Here is a 25400-nt window from a genome sequence, read left to right on the forward strand (position 1 = left end):
CGAGGATTTGCGAAATTATCTCCAAGTGATTTTAAAATATTTCTTTTACAATTTTAGAAGTATATTTTTATAATTTATTAAAGTTATCTTTATATTTTTTGTTTTCTCTATAAATTTGTAATGCGTATATAGTTTTTTTATTTAATTTTAGTTATAGAATATATGAATAAAAATGACAGTCCAGTTATAGCGTTGAGATTAAAACTGAAATTAATTTTATTCATAGAAGCTAATACAAGCCATTTTAAATTTTCAATTATTAATTAAAATTATTGTCAAATTGTGTCCGTTTTAGATTAGTGATTCTTCTGAGAAGAACCGGAAAGAAACTCAGCCGTTACTCTCTCATCCTTCGAGTTACATATATAATACAATTAAATATACTTTATATTACAATTAAAATCTTTCTATTTTGCATGGAAATCAATGAATATTTATTTCATTTATATTTTGTATATAAATGATATTTATTTATAAGCTTTAAGCATTTAACTTGGTAATTGTATAAGCTACTGCGGGATGTAACTGTTTTAAATTAATGTTTAAAATAATAACGAGAGATAAATAACATAATAATTTATACAATAATTACTATATAAGCAGTTGCTATTATGGTTTAATTTTGACGTTTTTTGTACAGAAAATTAATATTCAATCCTTAAATCAGTATATCATTCTTAGTGGATTAGAAAAAGAAGCATTAGGACGTTACCGTCGATACTCTCGCTCGTAAAAGAGATTGCTTACGTGAATAGAATATTCTTAAATATTTCAAAATGCCGAACTACCTTAAAATAAGCATCTGTATCTACTAGCTTATATCATCCCAAAATTTACACAGAGTATTATATAATAACATGATTGCCATCAATAATAATAATAAAATAAATGATTAAATGAACTTCAACGTCGGGGTGTTCACTTTAAAATATGTAAATATTTTTTGTAATTATTTCTTGTTCTTAAAAAAAGTACACATTATACACGAGTAAAATAATTTTAGAAACAGGAATTTACGATTGTTGCACAGAAACTTTGATTTTAATTGCTACCAACATGTGTTGCAAGTTACAGAGCTTACATTTGAAACTCTTGAAAGGTACAAATACTTCGAGATATTGAAAAATGATTCATATATCACTACAGAGTCGAATCCTAAAATTGTAAGCGATATAACTCAAATAATTAATTGAAACATTAGAAAAATTTAATTAATATTATTAATGGTTTCAACACGATTTCATAATAAATAATCAATAAGGTAAAAAACCGAAACAGCCTGTGAATGTCCCACTGCTGGGCTAAAGATCTCCTCTCCTCATTTTGAGGAGAAGATTTGGAGCTTATTCCACCACGCTGCTCCAATGCGGGTTGGTGGAATACACATGTGGCAGAATTTCAGTGAAATTAGACACATGCAGGTTTCCTCACGATGTTTTCCTTCACCGTAAAGCACGAGATGAATTATAATCACAAATTAAGCACATGAAAATTCAGTGGTGCTTGCCCGGGTTTGAACCCACGATCATCGGTTAAGATTCACGCGTTCTTACCACTGGGCCATCTCGGCTTTTTTTTCGTAAAAAGGTAAAAGAGCTGAAACATAATTATATTTATGATAGGTCGATTTTGGAGGGCTAAAATTAAAAGTATTTTACATATAAATAAATATTGTAATATAATCAATATCGTGCGAAGCAATCTCGCTCGCTCTCTGTGAGAATACACCCTGCGTCCTTTTCTTTCTTATACGCTATTAAAATATATTGTAATACTTATATTTGAATAACTAGTTTACATCGCAAACAAAATGTAAAAATATTGTTTTCATTTGGATTCATTCAGTATTGCAAATAAAACTAACTACCAATATTATTTCTAAGAATATGAATGATTACAGGGATTTATCTTTATTAAATTCCTAGTTTGGGTGACAGGATATTTTTTTTTTTATAGAATAGTAAGGCGGACGAGCATATGGGCCACCTGATGGTAAGTGGTCATCTAACGCCCTTAGACATTGGCATTGTAGGAAATGTCAACCATCGCTTTCATAGCCAATGCGCCACCAACCTTGGGAACTAAGATTATATGTCCCTTGTGCCTGTAATTACACTGGCTCACTCACCCTTCAAATCGGAACACAACAATTACAAGTACTGCTGTTTTGCGGTAGAATATCTGATGAGTAAGGTGGTACCTACCCAGACGAGCTTGCACAAAGCTCTACCACCAGTAGCCTTAATCAACAACAATTATTGTAAAAAAAGTAGTATAAAATAGTAGCCTTTGTCAACAACAATTATTCTACCGTCACAGCACATTATTTGTATTGCCGTATCCCGGGGCACATAGTGCTGATATATATGGGCAGAAGTGAAAGCTTAACATAACGGTGAGCTACATTAATGCTTCAATGCTACCTTGTAAATAAATGAAATTAATATTCATTTTTGTTATTATTAACATTTTTGTATCGTATAAACAGATTCATACTATAAAACCAACACCACCAACAACACCATAATAGTAAATTAAATGTCAATTAAATTTAGATATAACGTAAATCTGTTCAAATAAAAATTTTATTATAAATATTATAGTCAAAGCAATATATATACATATGTATATTTTGAGTATGATTGAGTTTGCTCTAAAGTAAGTTTCGTTTCTCAAATTTTATTTTATTACAAATTGTATACTCTCCTGTATTCAAATTGCATCATTGATCTAGAATTTCGTTCCAATGCAGAAATTTTTTTCAAATATTGACGTTAAGGAGAACTCTATTCACCTTTTTCTCGCAAAGTCAAACGTATCTTGCTTTCAACTTCAAAATACTATATTAAAATATTATTTTTGATTTTTTATTTCACAGATATTCCAATTATCTTTTATTCCTATAAAATGGTTGTCTGAAAATACGATGAAAGTTTTATAATATGATTGATTTTAGTTTACGGTCTTTGTATAGTGAAGTAATAAAATATACTGAATAAATGTTACTTTCCAACAAAATAACATTTTTAAAATATGAACGCTTAAATTACGCTGTTGCCGTTATTAAAAAAAGTTCTGAAGATTTTTAGTTGTTATTTTGATGATTTGGAGAAGTAAGTGCGCCAAGACGTTAACGCAGTCTGTTACTCTGCTTGTAGTTCGGATGACACGGTACACGAAAATCAAATAAAAAAATACATCTCAAACAAAGACACACGATTACAATTATTTACTGTTTTAATTAGTATTAATTCAGCTTCTATTCATTTAGTATTTTGCACAGTCGCTGTTAGGTGTTAGGTATAAAAATTAGCCAGTGTCCTTCCTTCGGGTTCAAGTTGTCTTCATAATAAATTTTACCAAAATCGGTTTAGCAGTTTACCCGTGAAAGCAAAACAGACAGATGACAGACAGAGTTACTTTCGTATTTAAAATATAAGTATAGATAATACGGTCGCAGCTATAAGAAAAAACTGACAGCCGCGACAAAAGCGCGAAAAACATATAAAGAACGGGCGTCACGTTTGGTGATGTTTTGGTGGCAGGATGTTTGGTAACCGAATTATTTCTGGATTAAGAAAAAGACATTAGTCGGCATTAGAACGGTTCGTACGTGTTTGATTGTGTTTGATATTTACTTGATGTAATTTTTTTATGTTTAGGAATATACTACCATAATAATTTGTTTGACACTAATCCTATATCCTGTCACATGAAAGCGTTACAGATACAATTATAAAATATTATTTATTTAATCTTAGGAAGATAAACAGTTATGACATATACAAAAATATTTATCATATTAAACAAAATCATATACCAATCAAGTCTTCACAAATAATTAAATCAAGAATTCATAGCAGAATAATAACAAAATTAAAATTAAAGATTATTTAAAATTTTATGGAGTATAAACCAAATTAATAAATAATTTTGTAAAAAATAATAAATATACAATAAATATTATACATTTCTTTAATTTAAAATTTATGTCTAAATATTATTCCTTTCAATTACACATTAATAAAAATCACAAAAATAATCTATTCGTAATAAATATTTTAAAAATGATTGTTATAACTCGTACTGACATTAACAAATATCTGTTGTAACAACTACACCTTTTGTTCTGAAATATCGTATCTATTCACAGACATTTATTTATATGTTAAATGTCAAACAATAACAAGGAACAACAAAGAGTACCTAATTGCTTAAATTATTTTTGATCAAACAGAAAACCCATTTAGCCCAATATCACACGATATTGGTTACAAATGTCGACTTAGTTACTATAAACTAATTATATTTAGTTACTTTATTATACTATAAAGTATAATAATAATAATCAGTGCAAGAGAAACAGACAGAGAGTCCGTGCATGTGTTTGTGTGCATGTGTGTGCGTATGAGCGTGTGTGTATTGTACATATACTTCCGCCATACGTGAGTAGTGGCAATCTAATTAATGTAACTAATAAAAGTTCATCATTGATTCATATGATGAAGTAATCTTACAATAATAACATTAATATTGTGTGTTTTATTAATATATTGTGTTAATGCCTATTAATGATTAACAAAATTATAATATGTAGCACAACGATTCACAAATCGATGAATTATTTATTTAGTGTGACTTTGTAATTAATATTAAAATAAATAATTAAAGTATCTGAAACCGTGTAAAGGATTTTTCTCAAAAATAGTTTATCGACGTATAAATATTTGTAGATCATATCCTTCGGTAACGATTGACGTCACACAAAGAAACCTTCTTAATATTTATGAAAGCATTCGTATTAAATCACATACGTCCACCCAATCCTATATGTCGGATGTAGGAAACAAACTCGCTTTTAACTTGCATATTCGCGAGGTGAATATTAAATTATAACTCGCAGCTGAAACTTACTATCTAAGTATATATTGCTATGAGTAACATTTAAGGGCAACTTATTTACATAAAACAATCGAATATATATAATTATTAAATTAATTAAAATATATTGCGATATGTTTAAAAGCCAAGTGGTTAGAGAACGCGTGAATCTTAACCGACGATCGTAGGTTCAAACCCGGGCAAGCACCATTGAATATTCATGTGCTTAATTTATGATTATAATTCATCTCGTGCTTGATGGTGAAGGAAAACATCGTGAGGAAACCTGCATGTGTCTAATTTCATTGAAATTATGCCACATGTGTATTCTACCAACCCGCATTGGAGCAGCGTGGTGGAATAAGCTCCAAACCTTCTCCTCAAAAGGGAGAGGAGGCCTTAGCCCAGCAGTGGGGCATTAAGAGGCTGTTAAAATTTAATATTCGTACAAGACAGGACCGTTATTTACGGTTTACGTACAAGACGCGTTTTCTAGTGACAGGTATAATTCGAGGTATTTTTATACATAACAATTAGTCTACACATTAATACAATTAGTTAAAACACGTAACCGTTTACCAAGCAAACTTAAAAATATTGCAATATGAATGAAACAACTTATCTATACAGCAGTCCCTTTACGTAATTATAGGTACAATTTGATTACTTGCAAAACTAAAATAAGAACAGTATTGTATAATAAATAGTTAATGCCTACAAATGTAAAATTAAGAAGACCTAGCAGTCCCAAGTCATTTTATTACACGTCATACTTGTACACATCAGAGGTCGATTTAGGGATTTAAAATGAGGTGTATTTGTAACGTACAAAAGTTAAGCCTGAGCACTTATCTCTAACAGCACTTTTTACGTACGACCCAGTATTCTTTTTTACCCAGGACTTCACTTTTTAGACCCAGGCGTCTTTGGTCCTCCTATTTTTACGTCATCCATATGTTACCGTTGCTGAAAGAACCAGAGAGTATTGTCCACTTATGTGTGATAGAATTTACAGAGAACACGGATTACAATTTTAAGACAGCGCGTAAAATATCGACCGGTCAGGTCGGATATCGATGAGAAGATAATAGTTCAACGTATGTGGCGCTGTAGTCGTACGTCTGACCAATAGGAAAGTTTTTATTCGGTTTCCCGGTTATGTTAAATGAGAATGTTATATAAAAATGTAAAAAGACTATTTATTCAATTACATTATTGCAACCAAAGTTACTATACCAATAAAATAATACGTTTTTAATTTTTGTAGCTATTTCTTTAGCTATGACACAGTTTCATACTATTGTAGTTACTATCGTATATATTATTTATGATATGTATTAATTGTTCAATATTATTAAAAAAAAAAAAAAACTTTTACACATTCTAACTGCTAAGTTCCGATTTATTTGTGGTAAACAACTTAACTTACTTGTCACGTTCATAAGCAATTGGTCTTTGTATTTGTCGACCTCATTTCTTTCTTTTCGAAGTTTATATAGGATTGAAAATATTATCCGTTATACAGTTTTATAATATTAATAAAATAAATAAATACATAGTAGAGTTCTATCATGTATAAATATAAGGTAATCTTTATTCAACAAATTTACTTTATTTGACAAATTTTATTCTGACTAATTTAATGGCAGACACAAATTCCAACGGTAATCGCTGTTTCGATTATCCTTTAGATGGAACGTCTATTGGTTATACAAATATTTATGATCGTCTAGGCGTTGGCCTCGAGTCTCATAAGTGACCCAGTATAGTCTGGATAGAAATGGTTTTAAAAGCCAGATAGCAATCGATACTTCAAATATTAAATTATCATCAATCTTATATTAATCCGGAATATCATCATGTTAGAAAATAAATTTTATATATAAAACAATTGAAATTTCAATAAAACAAAGTCCTACTAGTAATTTTAACATTTCAAATTATAGCATTATTATATTATTTTATAAAAGGGTAAAAGATCCGCATATGAAAATGTAATTTTTTAAATTGCACAAAAGTCTAGAACCGGTTTACGAAGGCGACATTTTGATAAAACTCCAAAGCTCCTAACAATTAAAGTAAATGAAATTTAACAGAAAATATAAAACTTAATATAAAGGTATTTTTATGCATAATAATTTTACATTCGCAAAGTTAATTATCCATTTTTTATTTAAGTTACATGCGAGATACGTACGTTTTTTTGAATTATTTTACCAGACGCTTCAACAGAGTTGCAGAATTGTTTTATTACGTTTAAAACTCGGGTTTTCCTTATACCCATTCAAAAAAATTGATTTTATAATAGATATTATTATATAAAACGGATCATGTTTGTTTTTTATTGTATAAGGTGGGCATATTTTTTGCAAAGAGATAGAAAATGTGTCAGACAATATTCATAAAATAAAATTAGTCGAAGTACTACAAGCGATATTAGTATTTACTTAGATTAGATTACACATTAGATATATAGACACCTTTTATTTCATCATACTTTAATCTAAATTGAACATCATAAAAACCCAATGAAAATTATGTTATTATGCAGTCCGCACCCGGATGCGAGTTAATTTAGCAGACCTCATTTGAATACTTATTCTTTGTTCAGGAATGAATGATTGCTCCTTATACCGAAAAGTCAAGGTTAAGAGAAAAAAAACGAAAGTGGTTTTGTTAGATGTTGTGACTTTGAATGACAACAAAGCTTGCCTACAAACTGGAGTTGGTGTATTTTATTACAACTGCTAAATATAATTACTAGCTTAATTTGAAAATAATTTGAAACCTAAAATATAATCTTCTCTCGGTCCTGACGTTTCAATACCAAAATGCGTACAACATTGTTCCTTAAGGTCAAAAATGTATTACGTAGAAACAGGAACATATTATATTGGGAACAATCTGAAGGAATGGGTCAATACTGAGTCAGGTATTCGAATTAAGTGCTACCTTAGTCACCATTAGCGCGTCGAGGTATCCATTAACTAATGGGTGACCGTAATAGCGCTATGCAAACACTACCTTTCTAGCTCAGCTTAACACAACGCGCATTTACATCTCTTATTGTTAGTTTAACTTACATATTATACAAAAAGCCCTGCCTTTGCTTACTAACTTTAATAACAGGTATATTCACACAATAAAAAAACTCTTAGTACATCATTTTACAAAAATATTAAATTAAAAATTATTATGTAAAATAAATCATCATGATGCTAACTACTCAGATATAATTCAAAAATATAATTAAGCACGTATAATTATGCCCCTAATTTCTTATATGTTGCCGTGGTTTCTTTAATAAATAATTTGAAACCACAATAGTCGGTTAAGATCCATGTTATCTGACCAAATAGGCTTGACTAAAAAAAATACATATAAAAAATATATAAAGTTAAATCATGAATATAAAACAATTTTTTAAACGTTACATAAATAAGATTATCTCTATAATAATGTTCTAAGAGCATTTTGTCGAATTAATATCTTACGGAAGATTAGCGGTTCTGATGTTTCAAGGAATACTGAATGAATAATAAAAACGGTTGTTACCTTGTCATGTAATATTTATAAACTCTGATAATGGAAACTCGAAAAGGGACGTCAAGTCGTATCGCAATTAGTCATTGCCTTCTGAATTGTTCGCAAGTAGCCTCAATTTCTACCTCAGAGCATCTTCTCACAAACTACTTGAGAAACTTTACCTACACAAAGAAATTGAAGACTGAAAATAATATTTCTGAACATCATTTCAATAAACTTAAATGTAAAGATTTTGCATTTGCAATATTATGCACATTTTATAGATTCACTTTTAAGACAAACAGACAGACTCAGAATCAAGTTATAATATTCTTAGATGACTGCCTCGTTGGTCTGTGGCTTGATGTAAGGCCGCAGACCCGGAGGTCCTGGGTTCAATTCATGGTCAGACCAATAAAAAGTTATTGGGTTTTTCTGTCAGAAAATTCTCAATAGCAGCCCGGAGTCTGGAAGTTGGAAGTGTGTACACTCCCGTGCCTCGGAAAGCACGTAAATCGTCCTTCGCCTGAACTCTTTCTGGTCGTGTCGGATTGCCGTCCCATCGGATTGTGAGAGTTAGGGAATAGAGAGTACACCTGTATTTGCGTGCATTTATGGGTTCAGGGTCCGTACTTCCACAGGCCATATACTCGATCTTTGTAACATTTAGCATCAGACTGCCCCTCCCTATCTCACCCTTCCAGTGGTTCACCTTTTGATCCAATACCTGCTTGTCCTCATCTACCAGTGCAATGAGCATACATCATGGGCCAGGGAGATGACGTCAAGCACTACACTGAACAGAAAAGGACTCAGGGCCAAGCCTTGGTGGACACTAACTGTGATCGGGAAAGGTTGTGTGTCGCCAACGGCGGTCTTACTATTGATTCCGAATTATGGTACATATTTCGAATAATGTCAATATAGATTTGTTGCACGTTCTTCATCTTCAAACTCCACCAGATAATAGCGTGGGACGTAGTCAAATACCTTTTGCAGGTCTAGAAACGCCAGATAATATAGATTATTATATCGACGATAATTTATAAATATACCAATTCTATTTAGCAAAGTTATTATTTCGACTCGATACACCATAAAAATTTCTAATGCTTAACCAAATAGTAGAAAAGTTGAATGAAGTCAAGAGAGATTTCCATTTATCATGCAAATAGTCGTAGAAATGTCAAGGGGCTTTTTACGGCGTCAGAGGTCCGTTGGCGTGATTGATGACCTTTCCAGTGGGTTGTGAATCAATCAACACAAACTGTTGCTTCTAGGGTTAGAAATATTACTCCGACAACTCAGGTAATTAGAAACGGCAGATGTCCTGACTAATTGTAGCAAAAACTATTACCGTGCTAATGGGAGTTATCGGATAGGTTTAATAATAACCTTCAAGACAGGTACTGTATGTGGCAGGACCTGTATCGAAATAATGAGGTTATTTTTTAACGACGAATATTTTATTGGAATCGTCATTGTTTATATTTCTTATTTATTTATTTAATACTTATTGCACAACATATAAATAAGATAAGAGAAATAGGAAACAATCAAAGAAAAAAAATGGTACGCAAAGGCGATCTTATCGTCTCATAGACAACCTTTGCTGAAAGAATTTTGTAAGAGAACAGGTAAGTGCATTTACATATAAAAAGGAGAAACTAAATATTTAATAAACTACATCATATCATACATATGTACATCCCACTAAACACATATTTATAATTAGATTATAAAATTATATATAGATAATTATAAACTACATACTATTTCATACATACATACATACCTTCTTTAGATATAGACAATTAATGGTTTTTGAAGCGATTTTTAAAAATGCTAAATGTATTCGACTGCCGAATATCTGTGGATAGTGCATTCCATAGTTTGATGGTTTTTGCAGTAAAAGAGTTACTGTAGGTTTCTGTCCGGCTGCAGGGAGTAACTAGCTTATTATCCTCCGAAGAACGCAGGCTATGCGTGCTGTCACATCCAAGAAATTTAAAGCATTCTTTAACGTAAAACAGTGTGTGATCGATATATAGAATATAAGATAAGGCATGCAGATTTCTTTGATGTTTGATTGGCAGCCACTTTAACTGAGACCGATACTGAAAAACATGATCAAACTTTCGCAGACCAAAGATAAATCTTATGGCTATATTTTGAAGCCGTTCTAATTTATTTAGGAGGTCTTCAGTTAGATCCATGTAGCAGACATCAGCATAATCCAATATTGGTAAGAGGAAATAATTAGCTAAGCTGATCTCTGCCTTGACAAGCAATAGGTTTTTCCATCGCCTTAAATTCCAATGATAGCAAAAATCTTACGGCTCATTGCAGCAACCTGAGGTACGCAGGAAAAGGAAGCATCAAGAAGTTCTTAATTTTTCTAATGAAATAAAATCACCACAATGTTTTTTAAAACAGATCGTATTCAAATTAGGTAGCTAATTTTTTAATATGATATTTTATTTTATTATATCCTTTTCATGTGGTCGAAAAGAAAGTCATATTCAATTATGATTGAAATATATTTATACCTTATATGCATACTACATACATATATGAAGTAATGTTTACTGATGGAGCGGTATGAAATTCAGCGGTTAACCGCAAGTCGATGTTGCAGCGTGGTGTGCCGTGGTGAACGACCGACGCAATCAGGAACTTTCGCCGCCTGTCAGTCATTAGGTATAACTAATTCGAACTGCGACGTTGAACTACTAAAAGTTCATTAATGAGTTCACAAAGTGAAACCGCAGTCACGTCTTAAATTAATTAATACAAATAGGTGCTACATTATCGTTAGTTAAAGATCAACTCAATACTCAACTGTAAAAAAATTATGCTTATCACAAAGTTTTATTTATTTATTTTTATTTATTTTTATTTATTTTTATTAAACCGCTTTTTTAAAAGTAAAGTAACAGCCAACAAACATTACACTGGGCTCAGGCTTGAGGAGGCGTTTTGTGCGATATTTCATCATGTGTACATATTGTATAATTTCAATTCGATACATGTTCGTCGTGGTTTCCTCATCGTTAAGCGCGAAATGAAAATTAAAAACAAAAAAGAACATTGAAAACTCAGCGGTCGTTGGCCGGGTTGATGATAGAATGCTGATTCTTTGGCTACGATTCACTTGTTCTAACCACTAAGACATCTCGACTCAGCTTTTTTACCAAAACATCATTTTACGTTTGAAACTCGTAGAATCTACGAATATATATAAATAGGCAAAACAACAGCTTAGTAACTTTTTCTCCTTTATTTGTCAATCGATTTTCTTATTATTCCGTAGTTATTGACGAGCTTTAGTGTTATAATATATGAATTCAATAATAATTCATATGATTGAATTTGGACCACCGTGCGATCACTACTTTAATATGTACATCGTAGGCTTCGCTGTTATATACTTAATATAATTATAAAACATAATCCAGATATTACACTGCTAACAAAATAATAAGTTATGATGAATAGATTGCCGTGTACAATAGATACATGCATTTGCACCGTAGTTTGATGTCATAATACATAAAAAATGGGTCGACTATACTTTATGGAGGGATCTCGTAGCTACGAGCTACGTTACCTTTAAAAGCTTCGCATGAATGACGGTTTATGGTAATATTTAATCTTAATCGTGATAAAGGATAACACATAACTTAGGAGTTAAAAAAAGCACTCGAAACGACAAAATAATTAAACTTTTATATATTTCTTGGGTACGAGATTCTTAAATAAAAGTAAAATCCTAAATTGACAGCTTTTTTAAATATTTTTACTGAATGAAGTTTTTTTAGGGTACTATATATACTATATTCATATTTTTATGTGTATATTTTGACTTCATACTTAAGTATATATTATTAGTAAAATAATATCACTAACGACAATAACTAAATTATCGTTTCAATTTAAAAATAATTCAATGGATGAACTGGTCTAATAAATCCGGTAAGATATATTGATTATCTTCACAAATCTATTTACAAACATGATGAACGTACTTTTACCAAAATAGCATCAGAACGTCGAGCGTTGATTTAGAATAATATATAGGAGATAATAAAAAATGTCAATTCAATACCAATATATTTTTAAAAAGAATATCTTCATTAAAATAAATAAAAGTTTATTACGAAACACAGACAAAAAAAGACATTTATCTCCTAAGTTATCGTTCTTAAAATTATATGTAATCCACCTATGTACAATGAGCATAATTGATACAGCAGTAATAATTCATCGTTTATTGAGAGTCACTCAAAAGCGCAGGAGATAATAATAATAATAATAATAAATTATATATATAAAGTTCACAAAGACAATAAAATGAAGGTACAAAACCATAAAAAAATAGAGTTAACAATGTCATAATTTGATGAAAAGGTCGTAGCTCAGCTAGGCTGCTTTTCAGTCTACGCCTTGTACATATGCTGCAAACACAAACGCTACATTCAGTGCAGTAAAAGTTTATGCATATCATATAGTATATCCATGCGAATTTAAATCAATGTTTATGTCACCAGTTACAAATACGTATTCATATTTTGATGTTAAAAATGATAGATCTAGCGTAGATAAAAATGTGCTAAAACTAAATTTGGGAGGTCGGTAGATGACTCCTACAGCAATTATGCATCTTTTAATCTTAATTTCAAACCACTGTTGTCCGCGCCGTTAATGGCCACCTACGCAAGGAGGTAAGCAAGGCCGAGCTGTCGCGGGTTCGCAGAGATGCAGACTACGGTGGCAGTTGCAAGTGAGGTTTCCACCAACACTGCGCGGGATACTCAGACTTTGTTAAAGGCCTCCATAGTCTTGTCAGTCGGTGTTATGATTAACGCCCGACGGATTGGATGAGCACCTCCTTCCTGCGAAGGTGCATCGCCCTCAGGTAGCTAAGCTAAGCGAATAAGAGGCGGAAGTCGATGCAACAAACTGAACCAACATACGCGCAGGTGGCCCGCCCGGCTCCACCGGCGAAAGCACCTAATCGGGCGCCGGTCATACTCCCCCCCCCCAATCTCCATCTTGAGGGGGAAACACGTATATGCGTTTTCCAGTAAAAAACGCATTTTTTAAATATGTAGGTGGACAAGTATAAGGGCCACCTGATGGTAAGTGGTCACTAACGCCCATAGACATTGGCATTGTAAGAAATGTAAATCATCGCTTACATCGCCAATGTGCCACCAACCTTGGGAACTAAGATGTTATGTCCCTTGCTCCTGTAATTACACTGGCTCACTCACCCTTCAAACCGGAACACAATATACCAAGTACTGTTGTTTTGCGGTAAAATATCTGATGAGTAGGTGGTACCTACCCAGACGAGCATGCACAAAGCCCTACCACCATTACAAAAATATAGAATAATTGATTTAATTTAATTTTATATATAAGTTCATAATTATAAGTTATATTTTTAATTTTAAAAATGACTTTAATTTACTATTATGTTCTAAACTTAACTAGTTTTCGTCATGTTTCTCGTTCTGTTTATGAACATATATAAAACATTCAGTTATTTATTTATTAAAAAAAGTAATATAATTTCCCGCTTTCAAAGATTAAATAGCTACCAAGAGAAATTCGTTTAGTCAATGTACACATTGTTATTCAGAGCATTTCTTAACATGATCACAACATATTTAACTTACCATGTAATCCTGTAAGTACTATCAGTTCCTGTTCGTAACGAAATTTTGCTAACAAACGTTTACTAAAGACCTACAATATTTTCACGTGTAATCTTTTAAAAACCTTTTCTTTGCTATGAAACTGCTACTAAACTTATAAATTTTAAGGCAAATTTTAAATACTAATTTTTCGAACAAATGTATCAAGGTTAGCTTAATATAATTGACACTTAGCATTAATTATTATCAAAATATTTTAAGCGTTTTCTGTAAATAAAATATCTGTTTACTTTCCAATTTGGACCAGAACGGTGATATTATATGATGTTTGAAAAAACGTATTAGAGAAATACGTGAGACGTACAGTAAGGGAGTATTAGCATTAAGTACGGGCGGGGATCGCTTGGCTTGACACTTATTGTATCACGTAGGAAGTTTACATACTACACACATACATTACTTTGTAATGTATTAAAATATATCTTACCATACGGAAAGCTTAAATATCTTGGACATATGGTGACCTCTGACTTAAAAGATGACACAGACCTTGTGAGGGAACGAACGGCTTTGTCTGTCAGAGTAAATATGATTGCTCGCAGGTTTGCACGATGATCAGCATCCGTCAAAATCACTTTATTCAAAGCATTTTGTACAAACTTCTACAAGTACAGCCTGTGAGTCATATATACGCAGATACCGTTCAGAGCATTTCGTGTCCAGTATAATAATGTGTTTAGGGTGGTGATGGGGCTGCCGCGGTACTGTAGTGCATCAGGGATGTTCACAGATTCGCGAATCGATTGCTTATATGCACCCATGCGTAAGCGATGTACATCTCTTTTGTGCATGGCTCAGGGCAGCTCCAACACCATCCCAAAAATGTTCTCGTGTAGGTTGTTGTGTTAGTACTTGAATCATTGCAATATGATTCATGTACTGACTAATAATAAAATGTAGGCATCGGAATTGAAATTAATAGTTTCGTGGGTAAATAATAATAACATTCATAACATTGTTATAATATTATTATTTACTATTTATTTTGATTTGATTCATAATTATTCTATGTTACTCTATTTATATTAATATTTAATTAATTCCTTAAATCATTATTAGCTTCTTAATTTCAATATAATTTATGGCATAATTATTTTAATAATTTATTATAATCTGAATAATATTATTGTTGTAATTTTTGTCTATTTTTTGTATATTATATAAAAAAACTATGCTAGTTCAAATTATGCTAGTTTATAGACTATATTTTAATATGTTTTTATTAAATGATTTCGTAGGTCGGCGTTATGGGAATAAAAAGCACGCATGTGTTGAAAATATTAACTATCCAGTTTTGCAACACGTTCAGGTCACGTTTAAACGTGAAATTTAAATTGTCATTATTTGTTTAGTGTGTGGTACAAAATAAGGTAACCATTTAATCTAATGATGTAACATGACACTGTTCTAAAAGAATAAAGAAGGAAGAATCAAAATAGATTTCGACTAGAGTACCGAAATGTAAGTAATATTCAAGACTGGGCACGCACTACTGAATTTTTATGTGATCGATAATAGCAATTAGTGTTTATAATTCATATCGTTTTCTGTGGTGAATTTTTACTTAGTTTGTCACATTATAAGCCTACCTCAAGAGTAGAGGAGGTTTGTATGGAAACTAGACCACCGAGTCAGTTACAATTATATATATATTGAGGTACCATAAAAAATATAACGTAAATAATATACTCTTCTAAAAAACTAGCGGTACATGACCTTGTAGATCCCTATAAAAACTAAACCACTTAATCCTTATAATGACTCGCCGACAAAAATACAGCTACATACATGATCGATACCAATCTCTGAGAGAGCTTTACTATTATATATAACATGATTTTATAAAATAATATTTATAAAAGTACTAAAACCAATTTAAGATAACATACAAAGATTAAAATTATTAAATTCGCAATAACTATTTTGAAAAAAATATACAAAGTGGGTAACAACTATCTTTACCATCCGTGATGATGTTAATTTTTTCAGACTCTTTTGCATAGAGAAATCCAATTTTGTTTTGATCGAAATAGAGCACAGCCGGGAATGATACGTGAGTCAGGCGTCGTGGGGAAAATTAATTTGCATTGTAAATTAACGTAAGTTTGTCACCTACAATGCTTGTGCCATCTATATCGCAGTAGGTCTATTTATAAACTGCAAACAAACAAAAAGTTTTGTGATGAAAATTCACAATTTATTTTAATATTACTAAACTTTTTTTTAAATTACTACTTCGAAGTTTACTAAGTCGAAATGGTTCAGTGATTAGAACGTGTAAACCTTATTCGAAGATTATGGGTTCAATCCCGGGCAAGCACCACTGAATTTTATGAGATCGTGAAATATTGCTCGACGGTGAAGGAAAAAAATGACACGTGCATGTGTCTGGTAAAAATCTGTCACATGGATAACCTACATCTACATTGGAGCAGCGTGGTGTAATAAACTCCTTCACCTCAAGAGGAGAGAGGAGACCTTAGATAGTTCAAAACAGTTCAATACAACGGAAAAAAAACACAATGTAAATACTTATTAATTTATATATATTTTTAAATACATGTTATGTATTTCACTTTCTTATAATTAATATTTCAGAATAATTTTATGTAAGGGTCAACATTTGCGAGTGTTGTGTGATGTGCATGCGCCCTTGTCGCGCGGCGGGCTCGTTGCGCGCCTTGATCTTGCAACGCAACAGCTGTAATGTACTCTCCCACAGTCGAGTCTGCTCCTGCACTGTTCCTTGGCGAGAACTTATTGCCCTTTGTTCCTAAGAAATTTCACGTTAAATTAAAAAAAATTCTAAATCTTAATTGGTAAAATTATTTTATAGTAAATCTAAAATTCAACTTTCGTATATACAATATATTCCTTTAAACGAAATTACTATTTACAAACTAGCGAGAAAAGAGGCCATCTATCTCTGTCCTGACGCATTTATAATAACAAGAATTTTGTGAGCAAGAGCAATGCGTGGGACACATCACAATTCAGATTATCTACTATACACTCGTCACACGTGTCGCTCGAAACTAGAGCACCCTAAACTCGACGATTGCGAAATTTGCATGCTGTAAGCGTCACTAAATAAATTGCTTGTTGTCTCATAGATTAATGCAAAAGTTGAACGATGTTTTTAACCTAAGCTACTACTACTAAACCGTGACTACAAAAAGAATCTTTATCCATCTTGTGTTGCGTTTATTCTAATTTTGGAAAACAATAAAATATGCTTATAATGTTTGAAATGGAGCGGTTTTAAATATTTTAAAAATCAATAATTTCATTGCTGCATTGACATTTATAAAAAACAAATACAACAAACCTCTTCTAACGTCTTGACGGCCTCTTCCATATCAGCAACTTTGTTTTTCAAAGCTTCCATTTTTGAGGGTTTCCTTGGAGATTGCATGGAATTTTTCATTTCGAACATAACAACTTCTTGCAAACTTTCTGCCTTCGTAATTTTTTGCCTTAAATTTTTCCATTCATTTTCCTTGCTATTGAGTTGGTCGGACAACTCTTTAACTTGATTCTTTAACGGATCCATTTGTGAAGAAATATTGATAGATGTGGCTTCGTAAATTCTTTTCTTTTGTTCGTATTGCTGTTGAACTTCTTGGAATTCTTGTTTGATAGGTTTCACTTTATCACCCAACGGCTGTATTTCTTGACGCACCTGCGATAATTTTTGAGCCGTTTGTGCCACAAGCTAAAATTTAATATAACATATTAAGTATCATATAATGTTAAAAGATAGAAAACATGTTCGATAATTGAAAAATGTCGTCTCAAACATAAGCTTTTTCCAATATGTACCTGAGATAAATCATGCAATGACTTCTTTGTCAAATCCGTCAATTTCTCGTTGCCTTTTTCGACGATATCATCGTCATCAATTTTCATTTTCTTATGATTCACGAGAGCCATTTCAACTGTAGGATCATTAGTACTCAAAACATGTAATGTCCTTGTTAGAATACCTGCTTCCACCTAAAGTAAAGTTTTTATTTTATAAATAAAAATAAAACTGTGGTAAACGTATATCTAGAATTTTACCTTATATGTTGAGAGATTAGCTCTCTGCCTTTTATAGAGATTGCTCTTGATACGAAGTGAATTAACATACTTCTTCAATTCCTCGCCTCTAAGAACCATATCCCCAAGAAGCTGTTTCACCTATAAAGTAAATATTATTATTTTTTAAAAATTTAATTTCTGTTATCATTTCCAGACTGTAAATGTTTTGTACACTTATAATCGATATCCATATCAGAAGTTGATTTTTTCTCTTTGAATGTTATGTATACCATTTAATATATATATATATATTGTTAGTGATCCTATTAAATAAATAATTAAATTAAAAAAAAACTACTTTTATCTTTTATTAGTTATACAGAGTTATCTTAATACCTTATCCCGATCAAAGACTTCTTCCAACATCATTTAGAAAAGAAATAGCACAGAAATTATCTGAGTCGAATCTTTAGAAGCTTCGACATAATGACCGATTACTTGAAATGGGAAAAATACCCCAGTATCTGATCGACGTGGCTTAATCGATTATTTCTGAAATAATTCTAATAAACGAACATAAAATATCACTTTGAGTATATTAAGATACAAATTTATTAAACAAAGATTACAAATACTTTTAAGTTTTCTGGAAGAAATCGTGTTATATAATATATATAATATAATTTTTTTTATATAGAATAGGAAGGCGGACGAGCATATGGGCCACCTGATGGTAAGTGGTCACCAACGCTCTTAGACATTAGCATTGTAAGAAATGTCAACCATCGCTTACATATCCAATGCGCCACCAACCTTGGGAACTAAGATTTTATGTCCCTTGTGCCTGTAATTACACTGGCTCACTCACCCTTCAAACCGGAACACAACAATATCAAGTATTGCTGTTTTGCGGTAGAATATCTGATGAGTGGGTGGTACCTACCCAGACGAGCTTGCACAAAGCCCTACCACCAGTAAATAATAATTATATAATATATATAATATACTAATATTTCTCCACATACGAGAGACCTAAAAATGTTTCATAATTATTATATAAACTTTTAAATATAATAAATTCCAAACGAAAAAGTTAGGGAAATTGATACGAATTAGAATGGTCTACCTGAGATTTGAGAATGAATACAGACTTCATTCATCGACCCGAACCAAGTGAACTATTAATGGGAAAATAACAATACCACATAAATGGTTCCGCCGACTTGACTAAAACTGGGTCAAGTTTCAATGTCAAAGCTGTGTTTAAAATAGAAACATGTCTATAAATTACAAACAGCATTTCTGAACGAAAATCTTTACGTAAGGATAAATATTTTAATATAAATCATATTATACACAGTACTAATTATTACTACGATGAATGTAAAAATATAAATATTATTTAGGTGTAGTTGAAATAAATTGTTTTTGTAGTAACGTCGACTTGAAATAATAAAAAATAGATCTTTTTGATTCGTTAATTATTACGAATTATATGTCATTTAAAATAATATGCATCTTAATTTTATGACAAGACAATTGAGTCCATCTTTATTTAGAAAGTGTAAAAAAACGCCTTGAATTCGTTAAAATTATGATTTATGAACACTAAATATTCACGACAAAAAATATAATTAAAATATAAATGTTTATTCTTAAAAAATACGACATAGTGACAATGAGTAAACAATATCAATCAATGCATAAAAAACTATGTCTTATAATTTATGTTTTAAGCAAATAGCTAAAAACTCCTGTGTACGTATTGTATCGTTTTATACAAACCTGGGACCGTAGATCAGCAAGCGTAGCTTCATGTTCTTTCAACGAAGCTGTAAGCTCGTGAACGCGGGTGGCACTTATCTCTTTATTGCGTCTGATGACTGTAGCTTGCTGCCGGAACGGTGCGAGTTTGTCTTCTTGAGGGTCAGACGCAGCCAGGCGACGTTGGACCAATTGTTCTATCTCGCTATTCACTGTTGCTATCTATAGTATAGTTTTATAAATATAAAATATTCTTTATTCAAGGAGTCTCTACTCTAGAGATAAGATTGTCAGTTACTTAGACAATTAATCGATGATTGCGGTTTAAAACCCAGAGTGAAACCATTGAATTTCTATGTGCTTAATTTGTATTTGTGACTTGCTTGTCGGTGAAGGAAAACATGTTGAGGAAAAGTGCATGTTTCGGAGAAACACGTGTCTACCAACACTCATTCAGCAGCGTAGTGGAATACGGTCCAAACCTGATCCTCAGAGTAACATGGGAGGCCTTAGCTAAGTAGTCGGATGTTTTTGCTATTTTTTAAGAAGTCTAAAGTCATAAACAGTTTAAAAGAAATGTCATTCTATGGGGGAGTTTGCGGCTTATATGAGTCACTGTTGCGGCTTGAGCGCGATTTTTATATGAATGCAAAGTATTACGTTCTGGCCCTTATGCGATTAATTATTAAACAGAAAACTTCAGTAGATTTATTAAGCGTAGTATAGTAAAAAGGTTTTAAAATGTTTGCTAACTTGTACTAAGTTGCGAAGATAAAGTATTAAAAAGTTTTCACCAATTTCATGGAGTAGATTTCAAATTTTACTCCGCTACTTTGAATCGTAGTTATAAATCTCTATACCTTATCTTGAACTGTGATTAAATCCGATCTTGTCGGGTGCTGCTCCGAGGCAATAGTCTGCATAATATTCAGTTCTTTCTGTAAATTCGCATTTTCCTGGGGCAGTTTTTCTTTCATCAGGTAGCTGTTTAACTAAAAATATAAACGGAATTTTAAAATATATTGTTTTAATAATGGCAACGTAACTAAGCGTAAGCTTTCTATTACATTAAAAAATACTGCTTCGTCCAAATTTTAAGTAAAGTAACAAAAAACGCTAAAGCAACCTGTATTTCTTCTTGTAAATGTTTGATCACGTCGGATGCACTCTTGGGAGTTGCGCTCTGGCCGTGAATGACATTCAAATATCGCTTTAGCTGTTCTGACGCAGTTTTTAGCTGCAACTGCTGCATATCATACTGCAAAATTAAAATCAAAATTATTTCATTCCGGTATTTAACTTGGTATTACATAAGGTATACATAAGTAATGTGTATGTATATTTTTTTATTACCTGATTTTCCAACTCCTTTGCTTTTTCTTGTTGTAGTCGTAGAAGTTTGCTTACATTTAACAATTCTTCCTTGTCTCTCACATCCATCAAGTGAACTTGAACGTTTTCCAGCCGCTTTATTACTAATTGTATTGAATACTTTTTATTTAGTAAGTAATTATATTAGAAACAAATAAAAGTAACGACCTATATAAGTCCCAATACTGCACAAGGACCTTCTCACCCCTCAAGGAGAAAGTTTAAAGCCTCTTCCACCACGCTGCTATAATGCGGATTCGTAAACACACTTGTAGCAGAATTAGACATGACGCAACCAGTTTTTCCTCAAAATGTTTTTTTTACAGCCGAGCACGACATAAATTATAAATATACAACAAATATAAAATTTATGATATTAAGTTTAAATATAAAATTTATAATATAAGTTTATAATAAGCTTAAATTTTAAGCTTGTCCAAATTTTAAAATTTTTGTTTTCTTTGTTAAAGTTCCAATGAGATTTTCAATCAAGCAATTGGGGTAACTCATACATAATAGCTCTCTGCGTATTTTCTACTTTTAATCAAAATATAACCTATGGTACCGTTCAAACTACACTCAAGGAGTACTTTTATTTATTGCATAAACGTTTAATCCTAATTCTTATGATTGTATTTTATTATTTACGGTAAAAATGTGAGAAATGTAATAGTTAAGCCAAATTACATTTTCCAGCAAATGTTGGCAAACATGGTTGTCTAAATTAATATAAATAATACAGTACCCTAGATTGAGAACTTTGACCTCATAGTAAGCTTGTAGGTACTTATGTCATAATACAATCTGCTGTACAAGGCTAACTACAGACTTTAATTAGAAATATTCATACATAATAACTACTAAATACAAAAACAATATATATGTAGTATGTACGTATTATTTTTTTATAATGGTAGGCAGATTGGCGAAGGAGCCACCTAATGGTAAGTGGTCACCGTCGCCCATATACGTTGGCACTGTAAGAAATATTAACCATCCCTTAAATAAATCGCCAAATGTACCACCAAAAATAGAAAGATGTTACGTCCTTTGTGCCTGTAGTTACACTGGCTCACTCAGCCTTCAAACCGGAAGGCATTGTTGCCTTCTCCTACTCAGTATAGCTGCTTGGTGGTAGAATGTATGATGAGTGGGTGGTACCTATCCAGACAGGCTTGCGGAAAGCCCTAACGGGCTACAACCAAGAAAATATATAATATATTACCAATGTCTCTCTCGACAGCCATTTCTTTTATATCATTGATGATTTCAGAAGCATTTTCTTTTTGCAGCATCCTAGTTCTTTTATGTACATCTTTAAATTCATCAGTTAAATTTTGATACACATCTAGTAAATCTTGTACCGAACTGTTTCTCGCGACATCAGCTGGTATATCAGGGATTTTCAAATACCTGCAAAGTTATATGCTTATTATGTTTCTATTTACTTGCATACTTATATTTATTATCTTTTACGTTTGCATTGTATTTCTCATCAAACGAATGAAAATTAAGGATAATGCATTTAGTCCGTGTATTTATTACTAAATATTTAACAAGTCCGTTAATGTCAAAATGTAAACAAACAATGAACAATACAATCAGTTTACCTCATATTTTAAAAATCGACATTTAGCAAAACACCAGACAGTCGCGTTAGAATCATGAAGAAACTATAATAACGAACATGCGTACTAAAGGACGCAATAATTTATGAATAACTACTAACTTTTTGTATTAGATGTTTAATTTATGAAAGATATCTTATTATATCTGTATTGGTTTACGCAGCGCATACCAATAGGCACTGATTTTTTCTGACATGTTCAGCAATCCTCTGACTCCCGACATACAACTAACACTAGTTTAGGATTCAGGATTCAGGACTAACATCAAAATTATAATCACTTTTAATAAAGTTATGTTTAATCATCGTCATATTTCGATTTACACAAAATCATAATGAATTATACACCTAAACTTCCTTCGTAAATCACTCCGTTCATAGGTGAAAACTATATGAAAATTCGTTTGATAGTTCGAGTTTATCGCGTTCAGAGAGGTTGACAGATAAACGCAGCAGAGGAGCTTTGATTTATAATAAGCAACAACTTACTTGGCTAAATATGCTGTATTTTTAACTTGTTCTTTGTTAGACAGGAGCCAGTGTAAAGCATGATGAATAGTTCGCGTATCTCCAGCAAGTAATTGCGACCTGAATAAAGTCGGTTCGATACCAGCTGGAGGCCGATATTTAACGTTTCCCAGCATTTCTAACAGCCTCACTGTTACTGTTTCTGGATCTTCTTCACGAATATTTAGCTGTTTTGAAAAATAGGCACTATTTAAAAGAATTAGAATGAACATTTATGTTTACATTAGATATTATTGCAATAACTATAATGTCCCAATAGCATAATTTTACCCACGGCAGCCAATCTCATACATAAGCTAGCCCTAGCTGTGGAGGTTATTGTATATTATTTATAATCTGTGCAATTTAATCAGGACCCCAACAGGTAATTTAACACAGGAATCCGGAGCCAGCGATCTTAAAAACTAACTACTAACACAACGATGTATTCAAACTTATATATGTATATTGTAATTAAGAGCCTAATTCTAGCATACAAGCAACCAGTAGATGCTTGAATGATAAACCTCTAATCAAACCCTAATCACTATAATCACGGTCAATTTTCATCAAAATTAGTAATTACTTAGTTATATAAATAATTACGATAGTCGTATCTTGAGGACCCAACTACTTCAGGACCACAACAGGTAATTTAACACAGGAATCCGGAGCCAGCGATCTTAAAAACTAACTACTAACACAACGATGTATTCAAACTTATATATGTATATTGTAATTAAGAGCCTAATTCTAGCATACAAGCAACCAGTAGATGCTTGAATGATAAACCTCTAATCAAACCCTATTCACTATAATCACGGTCAATTTTCATCAAAATTAGTAATTACTTAGTTATATAAATAATTACGATAGTCGTATCTTGAGTTTTTAATAACACAAGATTCATACCAAAACACGCTACACTAGGGAATTGTTGACACCAAAAACATTTATGTTACAGAACTTTCATCTGATTGATTTTTATCAAGTACCTACTAGTCTCTTTGGCTGTAAAAATGACGATTTTGTTTGAATATTTTAAAACATAATGTTCAATACCTTTTCCCCAGCATTGAAATTAACAAGCAAATCCACGAGCACCTGCAGTAACTGTTTTTCGTCTAATGCATCAAACTTTATGAGATCATAATTTCGACCCAATGTAGTATTTAATTCCTTTACCACATACTTCATCTGTTCCGTCATATCGAGATATTTATTTTATATTTTCTTGATAATAATTTTACATAGTATATTCTTGACAGACTGCTTGCGTTGTGGCTTGCGTTACCTTAGCAACCTTAAATAACAACAGTAACTCACTTGAAGCATAAGACTTCGTGTACATAGTGGCGCAGCCGTGTACCGGATCATAAATTAATTTAAAAAAACATTCCTATATATATCGCGCAGTCTGTATTGGGCCTGCCATTTTGCTTCATTTTCATACAATAACTGGCAATTAACATTATAAGGCTTAAGCGGCTTTTTCATATTGATATTATTTGAGTCTTAGATTTTATATCTATGCCAGTATATTCGTACGTAGTTAAAAACAATTCAAATAAATATATAGTAAAATTGTCATCGATTGACTTAAAAAAAACTACGTGTATATTGCCACACTGCAATATTATTTCTAATTTACTATTTAAGCAGGAATTTGTTTATACACAAAGCCTTATAGTATTTATACACGGTGTTGTCTATGTACACGACTGTGACTTTAAAACTAATACATTATTACAAAAAATTTATGACGCATAATTATCGACAGAAACTATTAAAATTCGACATAAAAGTAACTAACGAAAATATAATTATTTCAATGAATGTCGTATATTCTTAACATTGAATGATTGACTTCTAATTTTTATTAGTAGAGTAAAGCCGAAAGAAATTTGAAAATGCTCGCTGTTTTAAAGCCAATATTTAAAATTTGTATAATAATTTCTTTTTAATTACTAGTCCTCCTT

General features: G+C 31.7%; 1 protein-coding gene across 1 annotated transcript; it reads right to left on the bottom strand.

The window, feature by feature from the left end:
• Positions 1-16705: 16705 nt before the first annotated feature.
• LOC126769987 (intraflagellar transport protein 81 homolog) lies at positions 16706-24690 on the bottom strand. Its single transcript, XM_050489073.1, has 11 exons — positions 24484-24690; positions 23404-23609; positions 22513-22700; positions 21270-21391; positions 21043-21174; positions 20777-20908; positions 19938-20138; positions 18192-18311; positions 17952-18125; positions 17458-17844; positions 16706-16902 (listed from the first exon to the last, which is right to left on the bottom strand). Exons 1-11 carry the CDS (start codon positions 24628-24630, stop codon positions 16735-16737), a joined length of 1977 nt encoding a protein of 658 aa, XP_050345030.1. The 5' UTR covers positions 24631-24690; the 3' UTR covers positions 16706-16734.
• Between the last annotated feature and the right edge of the window lie 710 nt (positions 24691-25400).

The sequence above is a fragment of the Nymphalis io genome, chromosome 8 (assembly GCF_905147045.1).
Source record: "Nymphalis io chromosome 8, ilAglIoxx1.1, whole genome shotgun sequence".
In the NCBI taxonomy this organism is placed as follows: domain Eukaryota; kingdom Metazoa; phylum Arthropoda; class Insecta; order Lepidoptera; family Nymphalidae; genus Nymphalis; species Nymphalis io.

Coding starts and splice junctions, on each gene's coding strand:
- LOC126769987 (XM_050489073.1), bottom strand. CDS start 24,630: ATGACGGAACAGATGAAGTATGTGGTAAAGGAATTAAATACTACATTG. Junction 20,139..20,776: donor TAATCACAGTTCAAGATAAG/GTATAGAGATTT, acceptor ACTATACTATAG/ATAGCAACAGTGAATAGCGA. Junction 18,312..19,937: donor TTGCTGATCTACGGTCCCAG/GTTTGTATAAAA, acceptor TTTACTTTATAG/GTGAAACAGCTTCTTGGGGA.